Source organism: Diaporthe amygdali (assembly GCF_026229845.1).
Source record: "Diaporthe amygdali strain CAA958 chromosome Unknown NODE_29_length_634662_cov_65_424859, whole genome shotgun sequence".
Lineage (NCBI taxonomy): Eukaryota > Fungi > Ascomycota > Sordariomycetes > Diaporthales > Diaporthaceae > Diaporthe > Diaporthe amygdali.
Window position 1 is genome coordinate 70,807 of NW_026517049.1, and position 24,951 is coordinate 95,757.

At 50.6% G+C, this 24,951-nt stretch overlaps 9 protein-coding genes across 9 annotated transcripts; 6 read left to right on the forward strand and 3 right to left on the reverse strand.

The window, feature by feature from the left end:
• Nucleotides 1-2,122: 2,122 nt before the first annotated feature.
• Nucleotides 2,123-3,679, forward strand: J7T55_004287 (amidohydrolase; the record flags this gene model as incomplete). Its single annotated transcript, XM_053131925.1, has 1 exon — nt 2,123-3,679. One exon carries the CDS (start codon nt 2,123-2,125, stop codon nt 3,677-3,679), a length of 1,557 nt encoding a protein of 518 aa, XP_052989901.1.
• Nucleotides 3,680-3,891: 212 nt separating this feature from the next.
• On the reverse strand, nt 3,892-6,285 carry J7T55_004288 (uncharacterized protein; the record flags this gene model as incomplete). Its single annotated transcript, XM_053131926.1, has 6 exons — nt 3,892-4,074; nt 4,149-4,675; nt 4,744-5,113; nt 5,170-5,465; nt 5,532-5,791; nt 6,155-6,285. The coding sequence occupies 6 exons, from the start codon at nt 6,283-6,285 to the stop codon at nt 3,892-3,894; spliced, it is 1,767 nt and encodes a 588-aa protein (XP_052989902.1).
• Nucleotides 6,286-6,990: 705 nt separating this feature from the next.
• On the forward strand, nt 6,991-7,673 carry J7T55_004289 (uncharacterized protein; the record flags this gene model as incomplete). Its single annotated transcript, XM_053131927.1, has 3 exons — nt 6,991-7,156; nt 7,213-7,279; nt 7,349-7,673. The coding sequence occupies 3 exons, from the start codon at nt 6,991-6,993 to the stop codon at nt 7,671-7,673; spliced, it is 558 nt and encodes a 185-aa protein (XP_052989903.1).
• Nucleotides 7,674-7,926: 253 nt separating this feature from the next.
• On the reverse strand, nt 7,927-9,949 carry J7T55_004290 (uncharacterized protein; the record flags this gene model as incomplete). The annotated part of the gene is made up of 5 exons (XM_053131928.1): nt 7,927-8,685; nt 8,929-9,412; nt 9,490-9,603; nt 9,679-9,749; nt 9,806-9,949. The coding sequence occupies 5 exons, from the start codon at nt 9,947-9,949 to the stop codon at nt 7,927-7,929; spliced, it is 1,572 nt and encodes a 523-aa protein (XP_052989904.1).
• Nucleotides 9,950-10,925: 976 nt separating this feature from the next.
• J7T55_004291 (uncharacterized protein) lies at nt 10,926-11,315 on the forward strand (the record flags this gene model as incomplete). Its single annotated transcript, XM_053131929.1, has 2 exons — nt 10,926-11,006; nt 11,091-11,315. The coding sequence occupies 2 exons, from the start codon at nt 10,926-10,928 to the stop codon at nt 11,313-11,315; spliced, it is 306 nt and encodes a 101-aa protein (XP_052989905.1).
• A 511-nt stretch (nt 11,316-11,826) lies between these two features.
• Nucleotides 11,827-14,219, forward strand: J7T55_004292 (uncharacterized protein; the record flags this gene model as incomplete). Its single annotated transcript, XM_053131930.1, has 4 exons — nt 11,827-12,203; nt 12,345-12,878; nt 12,931-13,211; nt 13,273-14,219. The coding sequence occupies 4 exons, from the start codon at nt 11,827-11,829 to the stop codon at nt 14,217-14,219; spliced, it is 2,139 nt and encodes a 712-aa protein (XP_052989906.1).
• A 1,459-nt stretch (nt 14,220-15,678) lies between these two features.
• Nucleotides 15,679-16,890, reverse strand: J7T55_004293 (dual specificity phosphatase; the record flags this gene model as incomplete). The annotated part of the gene is made up of 1 exon (XM_053131931.1): nt 15,679-16,890. The coding sequence occupies one exon, from the start codon at nt 16,888-16,890 to the stop codon at nt 15,679-15,681; it is 1,212 nt and encodes a 403-aa protein (XP_052989907.1).
• A 1,460-nt stretch (nt 16,891-18,350) lies between these two features.
• On the forward strand, nt 18,351-19,786 carry J7T55_004294 (cuticle-degrading protease; the record flags this gene model as incomplete). The annotated part of the gene is made up of 4 exons (XM_053131933.1): nt 18,351-18,638; nt 18,710-18,937; nt 19,004-19,516; nt 19,598-19,786. The coding sequence occupies 4 exons, from the start codon at nt 18,351-18,353 to the stop codon at nt 19,784-19,786; spliced, it is 1,218 nt and encodes a 405-aa protein (XP_052989908.1).
• A 1,251-nt stretch (nt 19,787-21,037) lies between these two features.
• J7T55_004295 (Lactose permease) lies at nt 21,038-24,758 on the forward strand (the record flags this gene model as incomplete). The annotated part of the gene is made up of 11 exons (XM_053131934.1): nt 21,038-21,156; nt 21,223-21,537; nt 21,592-21,698; nt 21,754-22,032; nt 22,696-22,815; nt 22,864-22,923; nt 22,995-23,188; nt 23,242-23,401; nt 23,460-23,620; nt 23,673-24,006; nt 24,097-24,758. The coding sequence occupies 11 exons, from the start codon at nt 21,038-21,040 to the stop codon at nt 24,756-24,758; spliced, it is 2,511 nt and encodes an 836-aa protein (XP_052989909.1).
• Between the last annotated feature and the right edge of the window lie 193 nt (nt 24,759-24,951).

Here is a 24,951-nt window from a genome sequence, read left to right on the forward strand (position 1 = left end):
AAATATCTGACTACCTCTGTGAGCAGATACACCGGATAAGCTGAGGCCGCGACACCGACAATAGAGTTAGAAGACTCGTTGATTTAAATTCATTTGCCATGTGACAGCTCGCAAAGGAGAAATAAGACTGTCATCAAGTCCCATTGGCTACAAGGATTCTGCCGACGCTGGCGCGCTGTCAACGGACCTGGGCCGAGTGGGGGCCAGAACCGGCCACATCACCACGAGCATGCTGCAAGCGTGCAATGATGCTGCAAATCTTGCCTGCCTGCTGTACACATATTTATGCGAATAAGGATGAGATAGAGAAATGGCTTGCATGGACTGACAAAAAGCCAACGCAATGATCGTGAGCCACAATCAGTGCAGAAGACGCAAGCTTCAAGAATTGGTGATACTTGATAATGTTCTATAGGCTCTGTGGCAATTCCCCCGGCCCTTGCGGTCCAGCAGCCGAAAGTCTACCACACCATGATTTGGGATCCCCCCCCTTCCATTTTCTGAGCTTCAAATTCAATGAGCCTCACTTCACGCGTGTCTATCTTACTGACAGCAGCCCTGAAGACTGTTTGCTGCACGTTCCGATTTTTACTGAGTCTTGGATGTTGGGTGGGAGCAGACGTGGTATTCGAGTCGAGTGCAACCTGGTGCTCTAGGGCCGCCTAGACAGCAAGTCCAGCATTCGTAGTATCGTCCACAATTCGTGACGTAGCGCTCGTTCAATTGTTGGACTTCCTCATCCTGAAGGAATTTTTCAAGGTCCTCCTGCTTGCCTATATGTTGCCGGAACATGTGGTTAGAAGAGGTCTATCCACAGGTCCTGTTCGACCTTGGCTTTGATATATAGAAGCTTCACCCACCAGGATGGCCAACGCAGTCGACAGCTGGCTTATTTTGGTCTCTTAGCCGGAATAAGGCGCGACAATTGCGGCAAACCCGCACATCGGTAACAACAGTCTTCGGCCTGGGTTTAATTGTCTCAAGCTGGAGCTTTCCCCTAATTGCTTCTGAGACGCGGTCGAGGAATGAGGGTTGAGTGGTTGGTTCATTGCCTAAAGCGAAAGACTGGGAGCGCTGGGTCCCCGTTCAGCACTCGTGTCAATAGTAATGGAGCGTCTTTAAACCTACCTGGGACAGCTCCACGGAAGCCGCAATACGTTTTTCAAGATCAGGATCAGCGGCAAGATCTTTGAGAATCTTTGCCATGGCTTCACGGGATAGGCCGACGATGCTCGTCTGGAGGTCTTGCTTGTGCATTCTTGTCTCCGCGTTAACCAGTATCTGAGGACACAGAATGAAAGCAACAATAGATATGGAATACTGCAAGAAACTTGCTAGAGAATTCAGGCCACAAAAGCAGTTATTTGATGTGAGGGGCAATGATCTGGCGTGTCTGGATGGAGAGAGATATCTCCGAAGACGTGATGCAATGTCTTTCATTATTATCACCTGTTCCCCCATCCCACCAAGTTTTGGAAGCGACAGATCGGTTCCTTCCAAAATTTGGACATTGAAGCATCCCTTCAACTCCTGATGGCTTATGAGTGAGGAAGTAGGCACCGGCTTGGTCCACTTGCTCGTTTTCTGATGGACTTCAGACCGGTGATGCTGATCTGAGCTTCAAGCTTGAATTGAATTCCTCCGGATAGGGCTACCGGACTGATTCCGAGATGGTTCTCAGTGGCACTGATACATTCGTTGCCATTTGAAGCTCCATGTACTGAAGTCACTTCAACAGCATAGGTGTTGGGTAGAATCAACGCGTGATCCCTCCAAACATGGAAAATAGCAATGCTTGGATGCCGATTTGTGTAGCACGGTCATTGAACATTGGCAGAGTGTGGGCTGTCCGGCAGTACAAAACATGGGGTACCGAGTTGGTGCTGCATGCTAGCGGCACGAACTTCTCTGATGTTGGTATACTCGTTTCCTCTTTCTTATCACCTTCCCGTCAGGGGTCTAGCGGCAGATATACATACCCAACTCCATTCGCAGATCCATGTCATCCTTCGAGCCCCACAACCTGAACGCTGACACCTGTGCTCGACTCCGTGTCCTTAACTGACTCTTTCAACTCTATTTCATCGCTGATTCCCGGACTGCATGTAATTAATCAACCAGAATGACCAGGCGGACAGCTGAAACACACAGGCGAGACTTGCCAGTCGCGGCTCCAGGGGACTCTGCCGGCGACCAAGGAGGTTCCGATAACACCACTGTGGGTATGCCATTGCGTACTACGAGCAACGCCTCGGTGGCGTCTCGCCTCCCCCAGCAGATGTTTTCCACAGCCTACGGGCTCACTGTTCGGGCGCCTATCCAAACTCAAGATGCCGCCGCTATCGCTTCCACCAAGAAGAAGTTCTACACCATCGTCAAAGCCGGTCTTCTGATCCCAGGTGACGGCGAACCTTTCAGCGATGCCGCTTTGGTCATAGAGAACAAGATTATCGCATGGATCGGCCAACAGTCTGACATCCCGGATAAGTACAGCTCATCACCGCATCGTTCCTACAGCGTCCCGTATCTCATGCCCGGGCTATGGGACGTCCATGTCCACTTCGGAGGCGGCAGCATCACCGGCGAGGAGGGGCCTGGCTTCACGGGCTTCATCTCGATGCACCCCGCCTCGGGCGGCGCGCGTCTTGCCCGCGGGTGCTGGGAGGCAATCCAGCGCGGGTACACGAGCCTGCGCGACGTAGCTGGCTTCGGGTGCGAAGTGGCAAAGGCTGTTGCCGAGGGCGAGATCGTGGGCCCTAACATCTACTCAGCTGGCGCTTGCCTGTCGCAGACTGCCGGGCATGGAGACGTTTTTAACTTGCCCGCTGGGATCGTGTATCAGAACCTCGGGGTCATGCAGCCTACTCCAGGACATTTTGGGCAGAGCATGAGTTGTGTTGTCGATGGCGTAGACGAGTGCCGCCGGGCAGTTAGACTGCAGATCCGGAGGGGCGCGAAATGCATCAAGATCCTGGCTTCTGGCGGAGTCATGTCCAGGGACGATGAAGTGCAGTACGCACAATTCAGTGATGAGGAGCTCAAAGTCATCGTCGAAGAGGCAGCGAGGCAAGGCCGTTCCGTGGCAGCACACGTCCATGCGAAGGCGGGCATTTTGGCGGCGGTTAAAGCCGGGGTGAAGACCGTGGAGCATGTGTCGTTTGGTGACCAGGAGTGCATCGACCTGATCAAAAAGACTGGAACTATCTACGTGGCTACCAGGCTTATCACAGAGTACCTTCTCTCTACCGGGGGAGAGGGACTGGACCCATCGACTTGGGAGAAGGCAAAGCTCTGCGGCGCGCATCATCTAGCCGCTTACAAGTTGGCAATTGATTCAGGATGTACGTTTGCTATGGGAACTGATACGCCACCTGGTGTCAATATGGCAATAGAGCTCGAGTATGCTGTTCAAGCTGGTCTCAGCAACCTCGAAGCGATCAAGGCAGCCACGGCAAATGGACCGCTCACGGTGGGTGCGCAGGCGCCCAAGACTGGCCAGCTCAAGGTTGGCTATGAGGCAGATATCCTCGGCCTCACGGCGAACCCTGTCGAAGATGTCCGCGTGCTTCAAGACAAGGATAACATTAAATTGGTGTGGAAAGGTGGCAAAATATTCAAAGGCCCCGGTGTAGGTCCGTGGGGAGAAGACAGATGGTGGGGAGAGGACCCGTGGAGGTGATCAAAGGTATTTCTGAAAGCGCACATCGACACCTCATTGATGTTTGTAGGACCAATACATGGGGAACGAATGTAATTATAGCTAAGCTCATCTCCGACTGTGCCTGTATTACTCAACCCTACTCCAATTCACCAAAGAAATAATAAGAATTGCAACAAGAAGCGAGGCTTGCCGTTGCACATGGTCAATCCTGCAGCGCCCGCGATCTACCCTCAAACCCCACTGTCGAATTGGTCGACGTCAGTGGCATAAGCACTCCAGTTGGCACAGGTCCCATTGATCGCATCACCGTCCAGAACACCAGCCGCGCTCATCATCTCAGATTCTCGCTCTAGGAATTGAACAGCAAGACCTTCAGACGTATGCCAAGCGATGTGGCAATGCAAGAGCCAGGCCTGAATAGCGAAAACAAGTTAGCACGGGTTCAAGCAGAATTAGGTCTTGGACAGGGCTTCTTCAAGGTACTTACACCAGGGTTGTCAGTCTTGAAAGCAATAACCAAGTGACCGCTGGCAGGAAGCATTGCCACATCTCTGCGCGGGGCATTCTCCAGAACGAAGTTGGTTGTCTGGTTGTTCCATGTTCCGAACCCCTGATCCAGGATCCAGAAGTCGTGACCGTGCAGATGGATTGGGTGATCGGCGGCGAAGACCGAAGAAATGGCCATGTACACCCACTTGTCGGCCTCGGGCAGCTGAAACACGCGCTGCTTGTCGGTCCACGTATCGTTGCCCTCAAGCACTTGTTGGACGGTGGGATAGTCCCACTCATTGTGGAAAGAGTATCCACCCATGGTCCACAGCAAGGCATTTTCTGTGACCTGAACACCAGCGTCTTGATATTCTTCAACGTCCCAGCTGTCAGAGGCTGCCTTGCTAAGGTAGGGGACCAGGTTGGTCATTTCTTCGTCACTGCACGAGTCGGTATAATCGTACGCAGACGTTGTTGGATCGTCAGTCGAGTTGCCATATCTGATGATTCCCTTGATATTATCGGCTATAGCAGCAGAAGCAAATTAGCGTGACTTTTCCAATAGACGCGTGGCTCGGGGGAAGGGGACCTACCACTGTCATTGTCAGAGCACGACTCCTGCGGGATAGCGCGAAGCCAGAAGTTGCCGCTGGTCTGCTCTTTGGCTTGCACGATAACATCGTACCTCTGACCGAGCCCAATTGAGAGGTTGGTTGTGTTGTAAGGCACGATAGGCACAAAGTCCGTAGAGATAACCTCGAGAGTGTGGTTATCGATCATGAATCTCATGTGGTTGTCTGCTCCTGCGTTCACGAGCCGGAATCGGTACCTCTTCCCGGCCTCAAAAGTCGTCTCAAAGCGAGAACCGGTCTCGTTGTAGACATTGGTCCCGTTAATCAGACCGTTCGCGGCCGTTGGGGGTCCAGTGATAGACGCCTGCAGAGCCAAGTTGTCGGCAGTATCCTAGCACAGTTTTCAGCATCGGAACAAATTGAAAATTGAAATGGAATGCAACATACATGGTACCAGTCATTCAAGATCACGTTGCCGAGATCGACGTCGTAGTTCGCAGTTGCCGGGCCGTTGATCAATATACCGCCAAAGAGACCGTCCCAGGCCTGGACGTAAAAGTGGCTGTGATACCAGCTGGATCCGTATTGGGTTGCGCGCCATTTGTAGGTGAAACTGTCTCCAGGAGCGATTGGACACTGGGTCACGCTCGGGACGCCATCGTTGTAGTTGGTATAGTTTTGTCTGATGCCATGGAAATGAATAGAAGTGCCGTTGTTCTGGAGGGAATTGGTCACATGTACGACTGAGTAGTTAGTCGGTCAGTACAATTCTTTTTGCTCGTTGAAGTATTTTCCATAGGTATCCTTACCGACCCAGTCGCCCCAGTCAGCGATGATTGTTGGCCCAGGCAGAGACCCATTCACGGTCATTACAGGGATCTCAATGCCGTCTGGAGCTGCGGTGCCATTCTCGATGTTGAACCAATACTCTCGAGTGACACCAGTGTCAGGCACCGACTCGTAATAATCCGTTGTAATATCAAAGCCTTCAGACCAGCATGATCGAGTTGAAGGAGAGTTCACACAAGCTGAACTCGAGTTGTCGGATGGGACAGCGGCTCCAAGAACACTTGGCAAGGCAAGGAGAGAGGATAAAATGAATGATTGACAGAACATTGCGGCAATGTCATTAAGTCTCTCCTAAGAGAGAGTAAAAAAGCAGCGAGAGAAGGAGTGACAGTCAAAAGAGTGACAGGTTTTTGAACGGTTGCAGTGTTGTTGAACAAAGTTTCACGATCAGAAAGCTTGAGGATGCATCATTGCTTTATAACATCGTGGACTATGGCATAGGCTCAGGGATTGCATCCACTGCAGAGACCTGAGTTGGAATATTACATGACTTCACAGCCTCACAGGCGTATGACGCCTCTTGCTATCACCTTGTCCTCGTTCAACATAGTGTCTCTGCTCACTGCTGCACCCATTGACTTACCTGGCCAATTGGCCGTGCCTTATTTCGCGGCAGGATTGTGGGACCGGAGCGTCACGGAACGGGTCGGAGTTGTAAATCGTGATATGCTGATCTCCGTGGTCGAGCCCTAGGGACTCATCATCAATGCCCATCATGAGCTGTGCACGAAAAATGAACGTTCTGCAACGTAAGGCTCCGGGTGCGAAGTGAGAAATGTTGAATTGCGATCAACATAGAGTAGTGGAGCCCCGATGCTATCTAAGTCATGCTTAACCCACCCCCAAAGCTTGACAACGGGTCGGGCCAATGACGATTTGGCGAGCAGCGGCCCGCCCACCTTGTGGGGAGACGAAGATTCGCGGCCTGCAAGACATCGCCCGTGCATTTCAAGGAGGGTGCTAGTGATGACGACCGGCGATTACGCTTGTCAACGAGGCTCGGAGTCTCACAGAGATGAAACGCGGAGCATCTTACTGGCTTTCGTACCTGAATGGCTACAGTATCTCAAAATGGGTCTTTGTGAGCTCTGATGTTCGTGAACTTCCTTGTTCGGCGCAGAGAGAAGGCTGTGGGAGATCTGAGAACATGAGCAATGGTCACGCTTTTCTCGTCACTAAAATTGGACAATGCGTAGTCCAAGGTCGCAACCCTCAGGGTCAATGATCAGCGGGTCAATAACAGCCTTTCTTTAGATCTCTTCAACTAGATATATGTAGACCTACAGGCACCTCCTTCTCGGTGCTCAAGTGATTCCTGCAAGAAAAGTGTACTCTCTTTGGCCTTTCTTTTCTATTGACAGCGTCCTTCCTTCTCAATTCCTGACCCGACACTCATTCACCAAAAAGCCACCTGACACCATGCAGATGTTCAATCTCGTCACTCTTTTGTCGCTCCAACTGAGCCTGACCTCAGCCCTGAGCATTCCCGGCGAAAAAATGAAGCGCTCTATTGTGAGCGATGTTGTTCTCTATGCATATGGTCAAGGAGCCACAGACTGGCCTCTTTCATATGGGCTCAACGACAGTGAGAAGATCCTCCCTAACGACTACGCTTTTTAACCATGCTAAGATCCTGTCCAGGCAAACTCTACATTACTTCGAGTCCCGAAGATACTGCAGCGAATCTTGCTCCTGTTAAATGGTCCCTGTGAGCAACTTCCACGAGCGTAACCCTTCAATACCAAGTTCAGGAGACAAACTGACTGTCTATTCGCAGCTCTTCGATCACCGACGAAAACTGGATGGCCAATGCAACGCTGGCCAACGGAACCTCCCTCGGATCTCTCTACATCATGCATTCGGATGCCTTCAACTCCGTTGGCGTTTCTCCTGTCGCCACCATCAGCAAGATGAACGGCACTGTCACGGGCTTCGGACTGTTTGCCACGCAGCTGGTCTATAATGATAACTCGAACTTGGAATCGCAGTTCTGGGCTCAATCAACTAGTACAGATGGGATATATGCCCTCATGTGGAATGCTGATGGAGGGATGCAAGACAATAGCTTTCCAGTGCTTCTCAAGTACGGGACTGCTACTTAAACATCGGCTTTAGGAAATGGCGTGGAAGGACGTGACGATGGGATCAGTCACGTACCAGCACGTTAGATGGCTTCTTGACTTGCAAGACCAATAGGGTTACCCGAGAAAGCTCGGGTAGCCAGAGTCTAGCATTTCTATTCTCGCCCACCCTATAACTGGGGTCCGCGCACCTTGATAAACATATTTCGATAATAATATGCGAACACGCTCTTTACCTACCTGATAGATTCCATCTTCTTGACCAGTCTCTTTTTCAATCCAACTTTCTCACATACTCGACGGGGCCCACGTAGTGATGTCGCCCCTTCAAGAAGTAATACAAAACCGACCCGATAATCACCACACCGTACATGAGGATGTTCCAATTCATGATTGCTGCATCAGGACTTGGCGACACAGGGAAGAAGGCAAATATGAACGAGAAGATCAAGAAGACCTCCGAAGCAATATTGATGGCCAGTCCCCAGCGGCCAAGACTAAAATGGCTTGGAAGCAGAGGGGCGCCAGTCCAACGGCGCCAGATCATGCAACCTATAGAGCAGATATAGCTCGAGAGCAGGGCATTTGTGCAAAGAGACGTGATGGAGTTGAGAGCCGTGGCCGAGCCAATGTTGATGAAAGACAGCAGCGTAGACGTGATAAACGTCACCACGATCGCGTTCATCGGGAGATCATTGCGAGATACTCTTGCGAACCACGTGGGGAAGGGTAGGCCTTCGTCCCTAGCGAAGGCAAAGAGCTGCCTCGAGGCCGTGGCTACGACAGATAGGTTGGAGGCTGCTATCATTATCAGAATGAAAACAGACATGATCGTCGCTGAAGCCGTCGACTTGGTAGAGTTGTAGAATACAGCCATGAATGGATAGCCTGTTGGCGATGCCAGTATATCGTCGACATTCCCGAGACAAAAGGCAAAGGTAATGACCATGATCCAACCTAGGAGTCCGTTGACCACCGTCGAGAGAATCATAGAACGGGGGATGGTTTTGCTGGCGCTTTGTAGTTCTTCAGACTGTTCCATGTTGTCTGTCAGTAACATCGAACACTCGCTCTGCTTTCAGCATGTCTTGATAGAGGAGCTCCACTACTTTGTAAGCTTTGGCCTCATGATGCGTCGTCCGAGCTCAGCAAGATACGTCCATGAAACACGCATCAAGGATTTTCTAGACTGAGAGCAGCCAATACTAGCTTTGAAATGCTTTGAAAGTGACTGGAACCAAGGGATTAGAAAATAAAGCCCAAAGACAGAACTTACCATATGCGCCGCAGCATCAGCACCCAGCAGAGGCAGGACACCTGATGTGATCCCTGCAAGAGTGCTCACACCAAGACTACCCCAGCCTCCACCATCGTTGAATTGAGTGAACACAGCTGCATCGGCTATCGGTGACATAGCCCAGAGTGTCGCAAGAATGCCAAAGAAGGCGAAGACATGGATCACCAACAGACCGGACTCGATAGCTGGGAGGTGTCTCGCGAGGAAGGTATTGAAGAATGCCGCAAAGGCAGCAGCGGCTATTGTGAGTAGCGTGCCATGCCACCCCTCGTGTACGTACGTGTCCGGATGATTGAGTGCAATTAGACCCTGCACCATTGTTCCTACCATGAAGGAAGTGCTGGCGCATCCTGTCTGCCAGCCTAGAACGCAGAGCCAACCCATCAGGTAACTGAGAAATTTCTGATATTTTCGCGGAGAAAATTCAGATATCCAGTGGTACTGTCCGCCAGTTGTTGGAGCCCTGGATTGAGGTCAGTATTGAGCGTTTCGAATGGACGACCGCAGGCCGCTCAGGTATGAACTTTGGCTTTCACTCACATAGACGCCATTTCCGCCATTGAAAGATTGACAAGTATGAATCCCATCCAGGATATGAAGAAGATCCATATATAACCAGCAGTTCCACCATTCACCAGACTGATGCTGGCAAGTCTGCACGATGCGCATATCAGCGTGGATCCACAGATGAAGCGAGCGTTCCTTTCTTAGCATCTCCCCACTACTTACACCAGTGTACATTCCCAGGACGCCACCAAAATCATAGTAAACGCCAAAATTGATGTAAAACGGAAATTTCGCTATATAGAAATCAGGTGTTAGCCACTTCCAGTGCGTTTCAAGCGTTTTCACATACCCTGAGCTCCTGGACCTTGCCCATGCGGAACATATCGGCACGGTCCTCGGCAGTCCCTGTCTTCTCGTCGGTGCTGTCACTGCTGGAATCTTGGTTGATTGGCTCAACCGCAGCGGCGCCGTGGTATTTCTCCGTGTTTTCCATGGTGTCAGGTTGTGGTGACTATCGTTTCTGCTATTGTTGTCGTATTCCGGTTCAAATTTTGAAAAAGTGAGAGGAACAAAATGCAAGCAGAAGTGTCAAAGGGCACAGAAAACCATAAATACGCGCAGGTAAGACCTAATGCGCAAATGTGTATCACCCCATTGCGACGTTGTCCTTATCGAGAGGGGTTCTGGAGAGGCGTAACCATCATTCCTAGTTGCATTTGCTGATGCAAGGGAATGTCTCTGTGTTACATCCAAGATGGTCCCACCAATCGCCCTTTCTCGACATGAACGAAAGCCTGCAAGTATAAGCAGCGAACACACCAGTCAAAAAAGACTTGACTGTTCTGCCATAGCGCTAATATCTGACATACTTGAGTGACCGATAAAGCTTGAAATGATGATGCTTCCATATGGTCCTGTTCTGAGCTGCTCCGGTTGTCTTAGGCACCAACGCCGGGGGAGATTCTAAGAGGCCAATGACTATCTACCCGAATCTAAAACAGTCTTCCAATGACAGACCAATAACAAGTTTCTCCTGGCATTGACTAGTACAAAATCAATGTTCGACGACGGTTGCAAAGCAATATTGGGGCGATCTCGCACTCCGCTTAACGGAATCTGACACTAATTCTCATGGAAAGGAAGGTAAATTCTTGAATATTATCATCATCCATCACTCAACTCTTATATTGAATTGATGTCCAATCATGATGTCTGAGACACAGCTTCACATGACCGACTGGCTTGCTCGTGTAGATGTTCTCACCCTGGCTTTTACAGGTGGAATTTGTCATTCAACTGGGTGACATTAAAGTTTGTTGCCGTCAACTGAAGAGGTGTCAACTCACCCTTTTTGTGCACGAAGGCTAAAAGGTAGAGTCATAATAACACATGGTCTTCTCAGCTTCGAGCGTTTATGAGTATGAATTGAGAAAATGTGTTTTCGGGATGTCAGCACTTGGTCTCTTCAAATGGTGCTGGTACCCATACTCAACCCTTACCCAGGCCGTTTCACTGTCTCAGCTGGTGCTACCCACACACTCGATTTTAGTGTGAGCTGCTCTCCCGTCGTGCAGCACGGAAGCTTCCATGCAGCTGAACGAAGACGCGAAGTCGCGTGAACACGAAAAAAACAGCTGTTCGAAGTTCGCGATACGTCATCCAAGATCAGCACCATCGGGGTCGATTGGGCTGCTGACCTCGACATGACTTTTGCGAGAGATGCAGCTAAGGCGATTGGCGCTTCTGATTGCTCAGCGCCAAATGGCCGGCCTGGCCAATTACACGCATCTGCGACGGGCCCAATCTCGTGGAGCCAGCGGCGAGGGCGGCGCGTAGAGCCTCATTGGACAGGGGATTGATGACCAGCCCCTGGGGCCTTGGTCCTTGGTGGCCGGCCTCCCGCGCCCCAGGTCCAGCTCACGGTCATGGTCCACCCGCGGGTGGTTGCGGCCTTCTTGTTTTGTTTGATGATGTTTCTTTTTATATCGACCGGGGGGCTCTGGGGCGAGGCGAGTAGTTCTGCTCAAAGCCTGCGCGCTGCATCGTCTCTCGACTTCGTGTTTATGTTTGTTTCCCACTTGCTCGATCCTTGTCCGCCCTGCTCTATTTTGTCTCTGTGAGATCTTTCTGCTCCTTAATCGCTGGCTTCTTACCGCATGCATCCCTTGTACAATTTGCTTTTCTAGATATCCAAGCAGCTATTCCACATTGCGGGCCGTTCCACCGGCGGCTACGAAGCGCTGCAGACTCATGACAGACCGCCGCCCAAATATGGATCTCCGATCACTCTATGCGGGAACCCCAAGCCCTTTATCTCATGGGACCAGGATGAAAACAGACCGCAGACAAAGGCCAGATGCAATTCCCGATATGACTTGTTCCGTGTCGACCCTGTCGTCTCATTCAGCAAGCCGCGCCCCATCGCTTGACGGCTCGACATCTCCTGTGTTTGATACTGCAGACTACATGACGGACAGCGACCCGCCCTTTGTCGCATCGGATAATATGCCCCATACCCAGGCAGCGCTCGACTCTCAATTCAAGGGCGCTATAGGAAAACTCTCCGATGTAACATCTTGCCAGCCCCAACCGGCTGCTAATAGACCACAGAGTCTGGGCCTACCCCTTCGGATGCGGGACGGTGACTGCACCGAGCCAGACGCAAATAATAATCTCAAAAGGGCAAACACCCATCCCATCAGGGCCTCATCAGTCAGTCTGAGGAAGGCCTCAAATCGGGCCTTTGAGTGAGTAACCCCAACCATCACCACGTTCCCTTCACATATGCGCGAAGCAGTGCATTGACAGCTACATACAACCAGCCTGATGGCTCCACCACCTGGAAGAAGAAAGAGTACTTTGGCTAAGACGGATTTCCTAACGGATAGTTATCCCCACGACACTGTCGACGCCGACCCTAGTGCAGCACTCACTTCAAGGATCGCCGCATCTATCCTTCGAGAGGGCTATGGCGTCAAGGCAGCCAAGACCACAGTGCCGCTCAAGGTCCAGGATGCCGTGCACCGTTGTCTCCAGGAAGTGTCAACTACCGTACAGAGGGAGCACCCACCATGGGCTCTTCCACAGTATCGCCCAGGGGACTCCAAGCCGTATGCTGCGGATTCAGACTCGCAATCCAGGACGTCTGAGCAACTCTCAGAACATGAAGCCTCCGTCAATCGCACCAGGTATGGCGTCAGTAGTGGCGACGAGGAAGATCCTTTTGCGTACGACAATTCCAAGGAAACTCTATACCAGCAGCTGTATGGTTTCGGAAATGGCGGCCGCAGAATGAAAGCAAGGTTGCAGGACGCGTCGAGGCCATATTCGTGCCCTTTTAGGAAGAGGAACCCGGTGATGTTCAATGTTCGCGACCACGAGCATTGCGCCAAGAGGCCATTCTTCGGCATAGCGGAGTTGAAGTATGTGATAAGATCATCAAAGGCTGGGAGGTTCAGGCTAACATGCAAATAGGCGTCATATCAGGACTTACCACAGAGCATGCGTGTCGCCACATTCATGTCCGCGGTGCAAAGCAGGCTTCGAGAATTCGTCGGATTTGGCTGACCATCTCATGGTACCTGTGGAGCAGATGTGCGAGCCTAACAATGCTGCCTCGGACAATGTGATCGAGGATGGAATCACCGAAGAGATGGATCGGACTCTTGCAGATCGAACTCCGAGAAAGGGTGTGCACTCTTGGGAACAGATCTGGAAGCTTCTTTTCCCACAGGATGTGTCTGATTTAGATTCAGGTAAGTTTTCAATTGTAGCATTAAACAGATTCCATGCCTAGGAAACTGACTGGATGCCAAGAATATCTCCCCGTGGTCGAGATGGTCGAGATGGAGCAGAAGCTGGACGACAGTCAGAACGAGCTTAGGGCGGACCTTAGTGAAAGCCTCCGAAAGCTGCTGCCTGAGCAGTCCGAAGACGTGTGTTTCTTCCTGGCCGGCCAGTTCCAGCTTGTGTTTGAGCAGCACAGGGCAAAAGTGAACAGGAAGTGCCGCATCAGCGCCAGCGGGGGCAGCATTCCGTCGAGCGCGACCGAAAAGACCAAGAGCGATTCTTCGCGGCTATCACGGTTCTCGATGCGCAATTTCGACCCGAGCAGCCTGAAGGCCCCGACCGTACACTCTCGGAGTGCAAGCCAGCAGTCGTCGCCAAAGTCCCAGGGGCGGCGGCAGTCGCAGACTCAGGTGGTCCCGCCGAGGACGACCGTTTCGCCGGCCAGCTCCTCGTCCTCGGTGTACTCACAGGACGCAGTACCCGCGGCTTCTAGCAGATCCAGGCCAGCGACGCGATCGAGCACCTTCAGCATGAGCGGCATGCAGGTCGAGAGCCCGCGCCTGCCGTTTAAAGACTGGGTGCAGGGCGTCAAGTTCAACACCACCAACAACGAGGACAAAAACTACCAGCGCGACTCAGGCCTGGCCATGGATCAATGTGAAGTCTGCCAGATGGAACCATGCCAGTGCGAGAGCTACAACGGCTACGCAGATCAACTGTCGGCCTTTATGACCCCGGCGACGACTCAGCCTCCAGGCCTGGCAGTTCCGTACTCCGGGATGAGTCAAGTGAGCGAGCAGGATGAGGAGGTGGACTGGGCAGCGCAGTACGGGAACCAGACCTTGACTCCCGGCATGTCCGGACCTGGCCCGAGGCTGCAGATGAAGGGTAGCAGGATGGGGCTTAATTCGCAAAATGTTCAGGCGAACAGGCTGGCACCGGCGACTGGGCAGGCCCATCACGAGTTCATCTAATTACCTCCATATAGGAGAGGGTCTATAGGGAGAGATCATAATGTGCCCCGTTGTTCACTCGATATGCGTGTATCACTCGAATGCACGAGGGTCGTCTAAGACCTGGCAGGTCTTGCGTGACCTCGAGAGTCTTTCATCGACACCTGAGAGTCTTCTGACATCTCTTAGAGCCATAGACAGGCATTTTGTTGCCTGTTGGCCATTGGACATTGCTTTAGACTTCATTTGCATCACCAATGCTACATCATTATCCAAAACGATGTTCTACTTGTGTAATCTGATTCAGTCAACGTCTCATGTATGCGATTCAGCAGGCTTTATCTGCCGTAAACTTCTTCGACAAGTGTAATCGATTACCAAAATTGAAATACTCAAAAGCCATCATCTAATCCACAGCTACAGATCAGATGCGGCCCGTGAAGCCTAAGTAACGCCCGCATGGACGTTGCTCCGAAGCCTCGAGGCGATGTTGATGTCCCGTCCCTCATGCCGAATTGGCCAAACGTGCGTCTCACAAGTAGTAACGCAGACCCTCTCATTATGGCGAACCTCGATTTTGTCTGTCTCCGCCTATCAAGCCGATCTGACATTAAATCTTCTCACCACGAGCTCGGCCACGCGCTCCCGCGACCTTCGACCTTCTCATTTTGACCAATGCCATTCGTTTCTGGACGGACTTCTCGCATTTGTCGGGGAAAGTCCTCCCGCGGCTGTGATTGATGCTAGAGCCGATGTTGCAATGAAGTGGAGCCGTGGCAATTCGGAAGTACCTAGATAGCTGCTGCTCAACATAATCATAACCAAGCCTTGCCTCAATCTACTACCGACAAGAAAGACCGTGGAGTATGCAGCATCTTGACCCAGGCGTTCTTGTACGCCTATGCAGGTGGACAAGCAGTTGTACTGAGCGGGGTCGTCACAAGTAGATCTCTTTTAATTAGCCTCGTGGCTGATATTGACTTGGCAAAGCTTGACTGACAGGGCTGAAAAGCTTGGTGGTTTTCAATGTACCATGATCACTGGTGAATGTATCTGGAGTACAAAAGTTGTCTCAATCCATGTGATCGCAGTTCAGAATCAATGGCTGTGACTTTCACTGAAGCGTTACTCATTTACGTTTTTGAAAGGCCGAATGCCCGCTTTGCCATGATGGGACATGCACAACCATCTGGAGTACACCTAATACCCTACTTTCTGCAATTTCAAAAGTAACTCATCATTGAATGGATAACAGGGTCATTGAATAAGCTGTGTATATGAGGGAAGTCGTGTTCTTGCAGCTAGCTCATGTACCAAGTCTAGTCTAAAATCCATCATGAAGCAATCTGACCTGGTCTATGATCTCTGTGAATGCGATGCAACAAGCGAGGCATTTTTCCGTTAGAGTATCTCACTACTGCCTCATTTTTATGCGAAGTCTAACCTTAGGTGAGTTTTCAAAGCTAATGGGCTTGAGTCCTCAGTCCGACAGCAGTGTGACGGCCATTGGTGGCTCATATCCGTATTCCTGGGCGAACTGGAAGTAGAAGGCACAAATTCCTCGATGGATATGTCCCGAGTCCTTGTAGTCAACGTCGTTGTATTCCGCACCCTCCATCTCCCAGTAGTAGGCTTCGTTTACCTCGAACAAACGCTCGACTACAGCGATCGGCGGCTTCTGGTTGTTCTTGAAGAAGGTGATGGCAATTGCAAGCTTGAGGATTCCCGCGCCGCCCTTCTTCTTCACCCTCTTCAGCCCACTAGGAGACCCTAGATCTATCGTCTGTGATCGTGTCATATCTGACCACGTCTTCGTCGAGCTCAGAGTCTGTAGCCTTGGCCTTTGCGGGGCCTCTGTCTGTGACTCAGCCTTCGGCAGCTCCGCTGGTTTACCTTCGGGAGCCGGCGGGGGCGAGAACAGATTAGCGAGCTTCTGCTCGTAAGCCGGGTGCCCGAGCAGCTGAAGATCGTAGAGCTGCAGCAAGTCCTCGAAACGCTCCATAATGATGAGTACTGGGAGCCGTTGGACTCGAATGCTCTCGGTCACGGCCTCGCGGTATGAGGCCATCTTCTCGAGGGCCTCATCCTGGGGAAGGTTCTGCGGCCGGATTGTTGTATCATAGTACTTGCGCTGCAGGTATGCGATCACCACAGCGACCGAGCGTGATCTGCCAGATTTGCAGTGAACAAGGATGTTGTGGCCGTCTCTCAGGCTTGTCTGCATGAATTCATACGTCTGGTCAAAATACTCCATGAGGTCGGCGTTGGCCTTGTCCTCAAGAGGAATCATGAGGTGGTTCTTAACCGAGCATGGCGAGGTGGGGTCAGAGAAGCGACGAAGGGCGTAGGAGGTGTCGGTGGGGTGCCAAGCGAGCAGGTCCGGGGGATGGATGCTGATTGCGGCAGAGATGTGATGATCACTGAGGGTGTCGTCGTTGAGAGCGTGGTTCATGCCGCCCAGGAAGACACGTCCCGGGCCGTCGAGGTCGTCATGGCTGATGAGAGACAGAGAGTCGGCGTTGTTTGCGACCCATGTCCTGATCTCGGCCCACACCAGATCCTTGAGAAAGCTGAGGCCGGGGATACTGTCAAGTGTGTCGAGCGCGTCGTAACTCTTGAAGCACGACTCGGCGTCAGAGACCTGGTTCTCTGCAAAGAGGTCAAACCAAACAGTGGAGACAGGGTTTGACATTGTGGACAAGGGGGGACTGCGTGTGATGTCACCTGGCGGGTACAAAAGAGTCCATACAAGCGAGGCCAGGCTTCATGTGCACCGCAAGTCCCTAGGTCTAGAGCGTGCGAAAGTGAGGAGACGTCAAAAGTGACTCGTTAGGCGTCCTCGAATTGCAGAAAAGCTGACGCTTGGGAGGCAAACACAGTGTAACTGTGGGGGCTAAACCGGATTGGGAAACACCCCTGGTAAGCTCATGGATATATCCCTGGCAAGGTTGACTCTGTGCTGCCATCAACATGTTTCCCCCTCACCTCTAACCCCCTCCCCCCAAGATGTTAAAAACAAAGAAGAGAAAATAAGCAATTATAGACTGTGAGGTCTCTCATTACCGAGAAAGCATATCGTGCCCAGACGCAGTCAATCTCGCTCAATGATTATTACTGTGTCTATTACATATTCCAAGCCACCCCAAAAGGCACAACAATTAGTGCTCGCCAATTTGCCCAGCGGACGGATGAGTCTTTTTAGTGTATTAACCTCCATCCAACGAATCCAACGCTTATATCTCGCCAAGACAACGCCACATCAGCGACCCGAAGTTGACCGTTAGGCGAAGCACTATCAGATGACCGGAGGTAACATGTCGTCGTTATCATGGGAACCTTGATAGAAAACCTGGGGTAACATTTCCTGCGAGCCAAGAACAGCCAAGCCCTCTGATATTGACCTGCACGTCCAGAACATAGAATCGGAACCACTCGTAGCCTGCATATACCAGACATGCTGATCAGGATAGGCAGGAAGTTTTCCTTTCCTATCTGTGCGATCGCTACGTAGACGCCGAGACGCGTGGTCTAAGATCTCTTTCTATCAATAGTCTCATTGTGCTCGGCTTCGAAAACCTGTTGCGATGGACTCTGCTGACAACCTTCGCACACCCTCTTGCCTTGGCTCCCGCGTGGCTGCTTACTATCTCGGCATCGTCGTCGCTGTCGCCATTCGACAGATGCATGGAAACTGCCGTTATCTCTTCGCTTGTGGATGGCGGCAATGCAACTGTGGCGTGCCTCTCCGTAGCAGACCCGCAAATGCAATGGTACAATCTAGAGTTCAGACATCGTCGTGCTATGTGACACTGTTCCGACCTCCAAGGATAGTGATAAGACCACTGTCCGTGAATTGTCGATCCTCCTTCCTGATTGCTGTTCTGGCGCAGTATTATGACTCTTGGTGCCATCCAAACTAGATAGTGCAATTGCGGATGACTTCTCTGTAAAGGGAAGGAGAGAAGTGAGTTGGTGATGTAGAAGTGGAAATAGTTGAATGAAGATCACTATAAAGAGGTGCGATGAGTCTTGAAGGTGACTATGTTATCCTCGTCTCCAGTCCACAGCTCACAGCGACGACGTCCCTGCAAAGACACAGATCAGCTCAGCTCAAGTCGATACTAGTCCAGGTTCTTAGAACTACTCATCAAGATGAAGGGTGCTGCTATTCTGTCTATGTTGCCCCTGGCACTGGCCTTGCCGGCCCAGAAGCGCAACGGTGCCCCTGCCCCTATCCTCAAGCCCCGGGATGTCGAGGCACTCCTCGAGGACAAGTACATCGTCAAGATGAAAGATGATGCAACCCAGGAATCTATTGACTATGCCAATGGGCTTTTCGAGGGCGAGGCCTACGCAGAGTGGGACGCTGAGAAGAAGTTCAAGGGCTTCGCAGCCCAAATCTCCGGCGAGGCTCTTGATGCTATTGCGAGCCTGGAAGACGTGAGTGATAGACACGAAAAGCAAGCCACCATCAAGAGCAACTCGACTGATTCTCATTGTTCACTTAACAGGTTGAGTACATCGAGCAGGATGCCATTATCAAGATTGACTACACACCTGAGGAAGTGAGCCACACAGAGACAGCCAAGCGCGCCTTGACCACCGCGTCTGCCGCCTCCTGGGGTCTGGCACGTATCTCACACAAGGCGCTCTCGCTCACTTCCTACGTCTATGATACTTCCGCCGGCAGCGGAACGTGCGCATATGTCATCGACACCGGCATCCTCACCACTCACACTGTAAGCTCTTCGTCTCAGCAAGACATATGTCGAGACTTCTCTAGCTGACCCAAATTCCTATTATAGCAATTCGGTGGCCGTGCTTCATTCCTCGCCAACTACGCCGACAGCAGCAACACTGACGGCAACGGGCACGGAACTCACGTCGCCGGCACCATCGGCGGGAGCACCTACGGAGTGGCCAAGTCGGTCACTCTCTACGCGGTCAAGGTGCTCGACTCCAGCGGGTCCGGCACTAACTCTGGTGTCATCTCCGGCATCAACTTCGTAGCGTCGGATGCCCCTACGCGCTCGTGCGACTCCGTGGCCAACATGTCGCTCGGTGGCTCCAAGTCTACCGCTGTGAACTCTGCCGCAGCCGCTCTCGTCAACGCCGGCGTTTTCCTCGCCGTTGCCGCCGGTAACAGCGCCGCCAACGCGGCCAACTACTCCCCGGCTTCCGAGACATCTGCTTGCACCGTCGGTGCCACCACCAGCAGTGACGCACTGGCGTCCTACTCCAACTACGGCTCCGTCGTCGATATCCTCGCCCCTGGAAGCAGCATCGTCAGCTCCTACATTGGAAGCACCAGCGCTACTGTGAGTTTGAATTCCCTTTCACTAAGAAGTTCCACACCCGTGGCTATCGGGACACATTGCTGACAATGACACCCACTGCAGGCCACCCTCTCTGGAACCTCCATGGCTTCCCCCCACGTCGCCGGCCTGGGCGCCTACTTCCTGGCCCTGGTAGGCTCCATGACCCCAGCGGCGCTGTGCAGCTACATTCAAAGCAACGCCGTCTCAGGCGTCATCAGCGGAGTCCCCTCCGGCACGAGCAACCTGCTCGCGTACAATGGTGCCGCCTAAGCTTATAGTATTGGCCCTGTACAGGTGCAACTCGTGTTCAAGCGACGGTTGAAGCAGATAAGCGCATGGATCGGAATAGTAGTCATAGGGGATCTCATTCATGGTGCTGGAATCTATGCGGATTGGCTTTGCATGTAGATCGAGAGTGATGGAGGTGAAGACAGTAAATAGCAGCCATAGCATGCAGTATGCAATGCAATTACGCATTTGCCTTGCTAATAATTTGTGTGAAATACAGTATATCAACTAACTACACTATTACATTTGAACTAAACTGAGTGGGTGGGTTAATACCAAGTCCATTTATTCCACTAAAGAAGTGCTTTCGCCTATTCCATTACATTGAATCATCTAGTAGATGTAATTAAATTAATTTAAATAGATTAGAGGAGAATAAAGGGGATTTCTCTTTCTTCCTTTACTTATTTAATTATCTTATTAATAAGTTAAGATAAGCTGGTTAGGTAGGATTTTCTTTATTTGAAGATTTTGGATTTAAATTATTCCTTTTTTAGCTAAGTTTTAAAGAAACAATCTATTTATTTCAATTATTGTAACAGTGCTGCGGGCAGACCGGACTGCAATTGAAGACAACCTTCCCTTCTTCTCTTTCTTTCTTTTTTTTTTTTTTTTTTAGCAAGACAAGCTCTTATTCAGAATTCTACAATAATGAGCCAGGCTTGAGAGCATCGCCTCTTCTAGGTCACTCTCGTGACATAATTTAGAAGAATCCAAGCTCATAATAGTAGTTTAGCTAATGAGGCCCTAGTCAAACTCTAGCAGATTTGTTACTTAGCTATTTTTAAGGCAATCTCGAACATCCCCTTCAGTTTATATTTAGAACTTCTGGGAAGAGACGAAATGGGATTACGGTCCTTGAGGACCAAGACGACCTGCCCAGGCATCGCGGGTCATTACTCATGTGCCTGTGGCTGCTAATATGCCAATAAAGGTTTCAATCAATTCATCTCAATCTAAACAGCACCGCATCATTTCTAAAAGACTTGATCGCAAGCTTTCGGATTGTCTAATGTTATAATGAGGCAGTCGCACCAAATCAAGCCCCAACAAGCGGTATCCCGCTCGCTACCGCTCAACCCGCTTCTGGCTCACCAACTGAATATTGCCCCGCAGTACAACAACCCCGAGCTTACTGCCTTATAATCAATGCTTCGTAGTCCAGCGTCGTAAGATGGTAGTGACATTTGGTGCTAAAGACCGAAATCTTATACTTTCGTACCATATTGAATAATGTCAACACCTGAAGATCTCGTGAAGCTGGATAACTTCCAGAATATCTTTTCGCTAAAAGGAAAGATTGCAGTCATAACCGGTGGGTCGCGCGGACTAGGTCTCCACACAGCAAGCGGGTGAGCTCAAGCTCGAAATACCAAATTATCTATATATTATCAAATGGCAACTAATCCTATCACCAGCTTTCTCCAGGCAGGATGCGCCCGCGTATACATAATCGCCCGCAGTGAGGAGCCGCTACATGGGGCAGCGAAAGCCCTCAATGCGCTTCCCAACAAGGGGCCCGATGCCCTGGCGATCGTGATTGTTGCGGATATATCAAGTCAAGAGGGCTGCATGAAGATGGCCGTTGAAATCAGGAAAACTACGGATCATGTTGACATTTTGGTTGCTAACGCTGGCGCAACTTTTATTGGTGATATGGACGCATACAAGGAGGATGATTTCGACCGGGTCATGAAAATGAACGTCAGCAGCATATTTTTCTCGGCTCAAAAGTGAGTCACTGTGATATTCGTCGCTTTGAACGATGACATTGACAAATTCCCTAGATTATCTAGGTTACTTCAAGCCGGCGGCACAATCCAGGACCCATCTCGGATTATCATGGTGTCTTCAGTAGCAGGTGTCGTTGTTGGGGACATGGGTCAGCACGGAAGTAAGTCCCATCGATTAAGAGACCTTGTCAACATTGTCACTAAGCCCTTAAGCAGCATATGCCTACGCCGCCTCTAAGGCAGCCGTCATTCATCTCATGAATAATCTCGCCGTGGAACTTGGACCGAAACATATCGCGGTCAACGTGGTTGCACCTGGAATAGTTCCAAGCCAAATGAGTGCGCCGCTGATGGATCGACATGGTGGTCTTGAAATTGTTGCAAAGCAAGTGCCGGACCAGAAGCTAGGCAGCCCCGAGGACGTTGCTGGTGTGATGGTCTTCCTCTCTTCAAGGGCAAGCAAGCACATCAATGGGGCAACCATTGTGTTAGATGGTGGAAGCTACCTAGTTCGAGGATGTGCCTAGTGTCACATTTTGAATCACCTGCCTTCGGGTCAAAAGCTATTGCACATCCACTATAATTTAACACTGCTATACTCGATATTTGTGCATGTTCCTACCTTGGCCACGAGTCCGCCGTTTTCACAGATTCTAACAATATCCTTTCACCGAGCTGTGGATATTTTAGCTGGGCCACTTGCAACTTTGATTAAGTCGGCAGAATCCTGGGAATCATTCATCTTGAATGTCGTAACCATCGCTAGGTGGTGATTGAGCTACGGGTAAAGAGCGGTAAACCGCTTCCTCCGCAAGTCCGCCCACCCGCCAAGCAATATGATCTAGGCCAGGTCTGGGGAAGAGTCACCTGGACTAAAACCGAGATTGACTGCAAGCAAGGAAAGTCCCTGGTTCAGTGACAATCCACAGGGAAATTGTCCGAGGCGTTCATACACGTAGCTGTGGAGTTTACTCCATGTTTTCTAGGACTTGGTATTAGCACCGGATGAAAGTAGTTGAAGTGTTCATAACAAATTTAAAAGATCAATAAAATCAGTCGTACATTAAGTCTTAAATGTATATTACAAACCATCGATCATGTAGGCTGTGTGCTTTTTAGTCTGCTCTCAATACTTCGAACTCTGTGCCTTTCACGAAGTACTCAACTTGCCCAACTCCAAGATGGGCGGTCGCGCTATAGCATGTGGTGCCTCGGGATCCGAGCCGAATTACAAATCAGTCCGCAATAGTGCTAAAAGCAAGTGGTGGCTGGACGCTGGTAAGACCATTCCCTTCCTGTGGTGATATTGGAGTGCTGATCTCCCAGGACTGAGGAAGAATGTGTTCCACTGCGTCGGACTCTGCGGCACGCTCTTCTTCAACGGCTGTAAGAACGAATTTTGAGGCTCAGAAACCTGCATGACGTGAAGACATGGTCCCACTAACAGTATCCCGAAGATGACGCAAGTCTGTTCAATGGCCTTCAGACGATTGACGCGTGGCAAAACTTCTTCGGCCATCCCAAAGGGAATTTGCTAGGTCTGATGAACTCAGCTGCCCTATTCCCTGGTTTAATATCACCGTACTTCGCTGAGTTGGTTGCGAATCGATTTGGAAGAAGTTGGGCGGTTTGGATTGGTGTTTTGATCAACGTGAGTTTAGTACTCCTGTCCGCCTCACAAAGCTGACGTGCGGACCAATAAAGATCGCTGGCGCTGTTGTCAACTCCGCGGCCATCAACCTTGGGATGTATATCACTGGACGTGTCTTAATGGGTATTGGCATCTCCATGGGGCTCACGATTGCACCGACCCTCCTACAAGAGATTGCTCATCCTCGCTATCGAGCTCAAATTGGTAGCATGTGTACGTGACAAGCTACTTCAGAAAAGAAGAAGTTGAATCAGTTACTGATTGATCTCAGATACCTGTATCTATTATGTTGCCGCTGTAATCTCGGCCAGTGTTTGCCTCGGCACCAGAAACATCGAAGGAAGCGCTGCATGGAGAATTCCTTGCTATTTGCAACTCGTTGGTCCAAGCGTAACTCTGGCCATGACCTTCACGATGCCCGAGTCTCCGAGAGTAAGACATGAGGTTTTGTTCTGTAGAACCTTAATATTGACGATTGTACTAGTGGCTCGTAAGACACGGTGCTTCTGACGAAGCTCTACGAATCCTTGGAAAATACCACGCGAATGGCGACATCAACGACCCTCTTGTTCGGCTCGAATACGAAGAGATAATGGAAAACCTCCGTGCCGATCAATTGAGCTCTGAGACAAAGTACGCCGACTATTTCGTACCAAACAACCGCCCTCGTCTCTTTTTGCTCGTCGTGATTGCCATTGGAACAAACTGGGTTGGAAACGGCATCATATCGTACTATCTATCGCCTATACTCAGTACGATTGGCATTCGGTCCACGGAACAACAAGCTGGGCTCAACTTGGGGTTGCAAATTTGGAACCGTGAGCTACTTTCTCTCTGCTCAAAATCATTCTATTTAGGCCTGTATATCGGAGACAGGAAAGCCTGATGCTGACTGGTTCTTCTTCCAGTCATTATTTCAACGACAGCGGCACTTTCTGTTGATCGCGTCGGGCGAAGGCCTCTTTGGCTCACCTCAACAATCGGCATGTTCTTTTCTTTCATCTTCGTCATGGGACTTTCTGGAGCCTACGACACCCAAGGCCAGCGAAAGGCAGTCGGTCTTGCCGTGGTCCCCTTCTTGTTCGTTTTCTTCGGCTTCTATGACCTCGCCTGGACCCCACTATCGAACATGTACTCGGTCGAGATCTTGCCTTACAATCTACGTACCAAAGGGCAGGCGATCTATAATATCGTCCTAGGGTCTGCGAACGCTGTTAACCAATGGGTTAACCCAATCATCCTCGAGGCCATTCACTGGAAATACTATGCAGTGTATATCGGCATTTTAGCCTGTTACTGCGTCATTATTTATCTGCGATTCCCAGAGACTAAGGGATTGACCATCGAGGAGATCGCGATTATCTTTGATGGTGAAAAAGCCGAGGGTATCAGCCGTGCTGCGCGCATTGTTCAAAATAAGCCTCATGTGATCGGTGATGGTCATTCAATTCGGTCTGAACATGCGGACGACATATCCGTGAAACAGAATGACATGGTTGGTAAGAGCAACGATAGCATCACCGCTTCCGATCGTGCACCGAAGGATAGATCTGTTGTCTTCGGTAGTTGAATTGGCTGGAGTGTACAGAAGTGACACAACAAAAATCTTCATTGGAGACAGTCGTTCATACATGGATGGATGTTTCAGTATCTGCTTACGTTGATTACCTTGTATTCTAGCGCTCTTGATAGCAAAAATCCGAATGTTGATGTTTAATCTGTTGTGAACTTTACTTGCTGGGCCTTTTTTTTTCTTCTTTCTT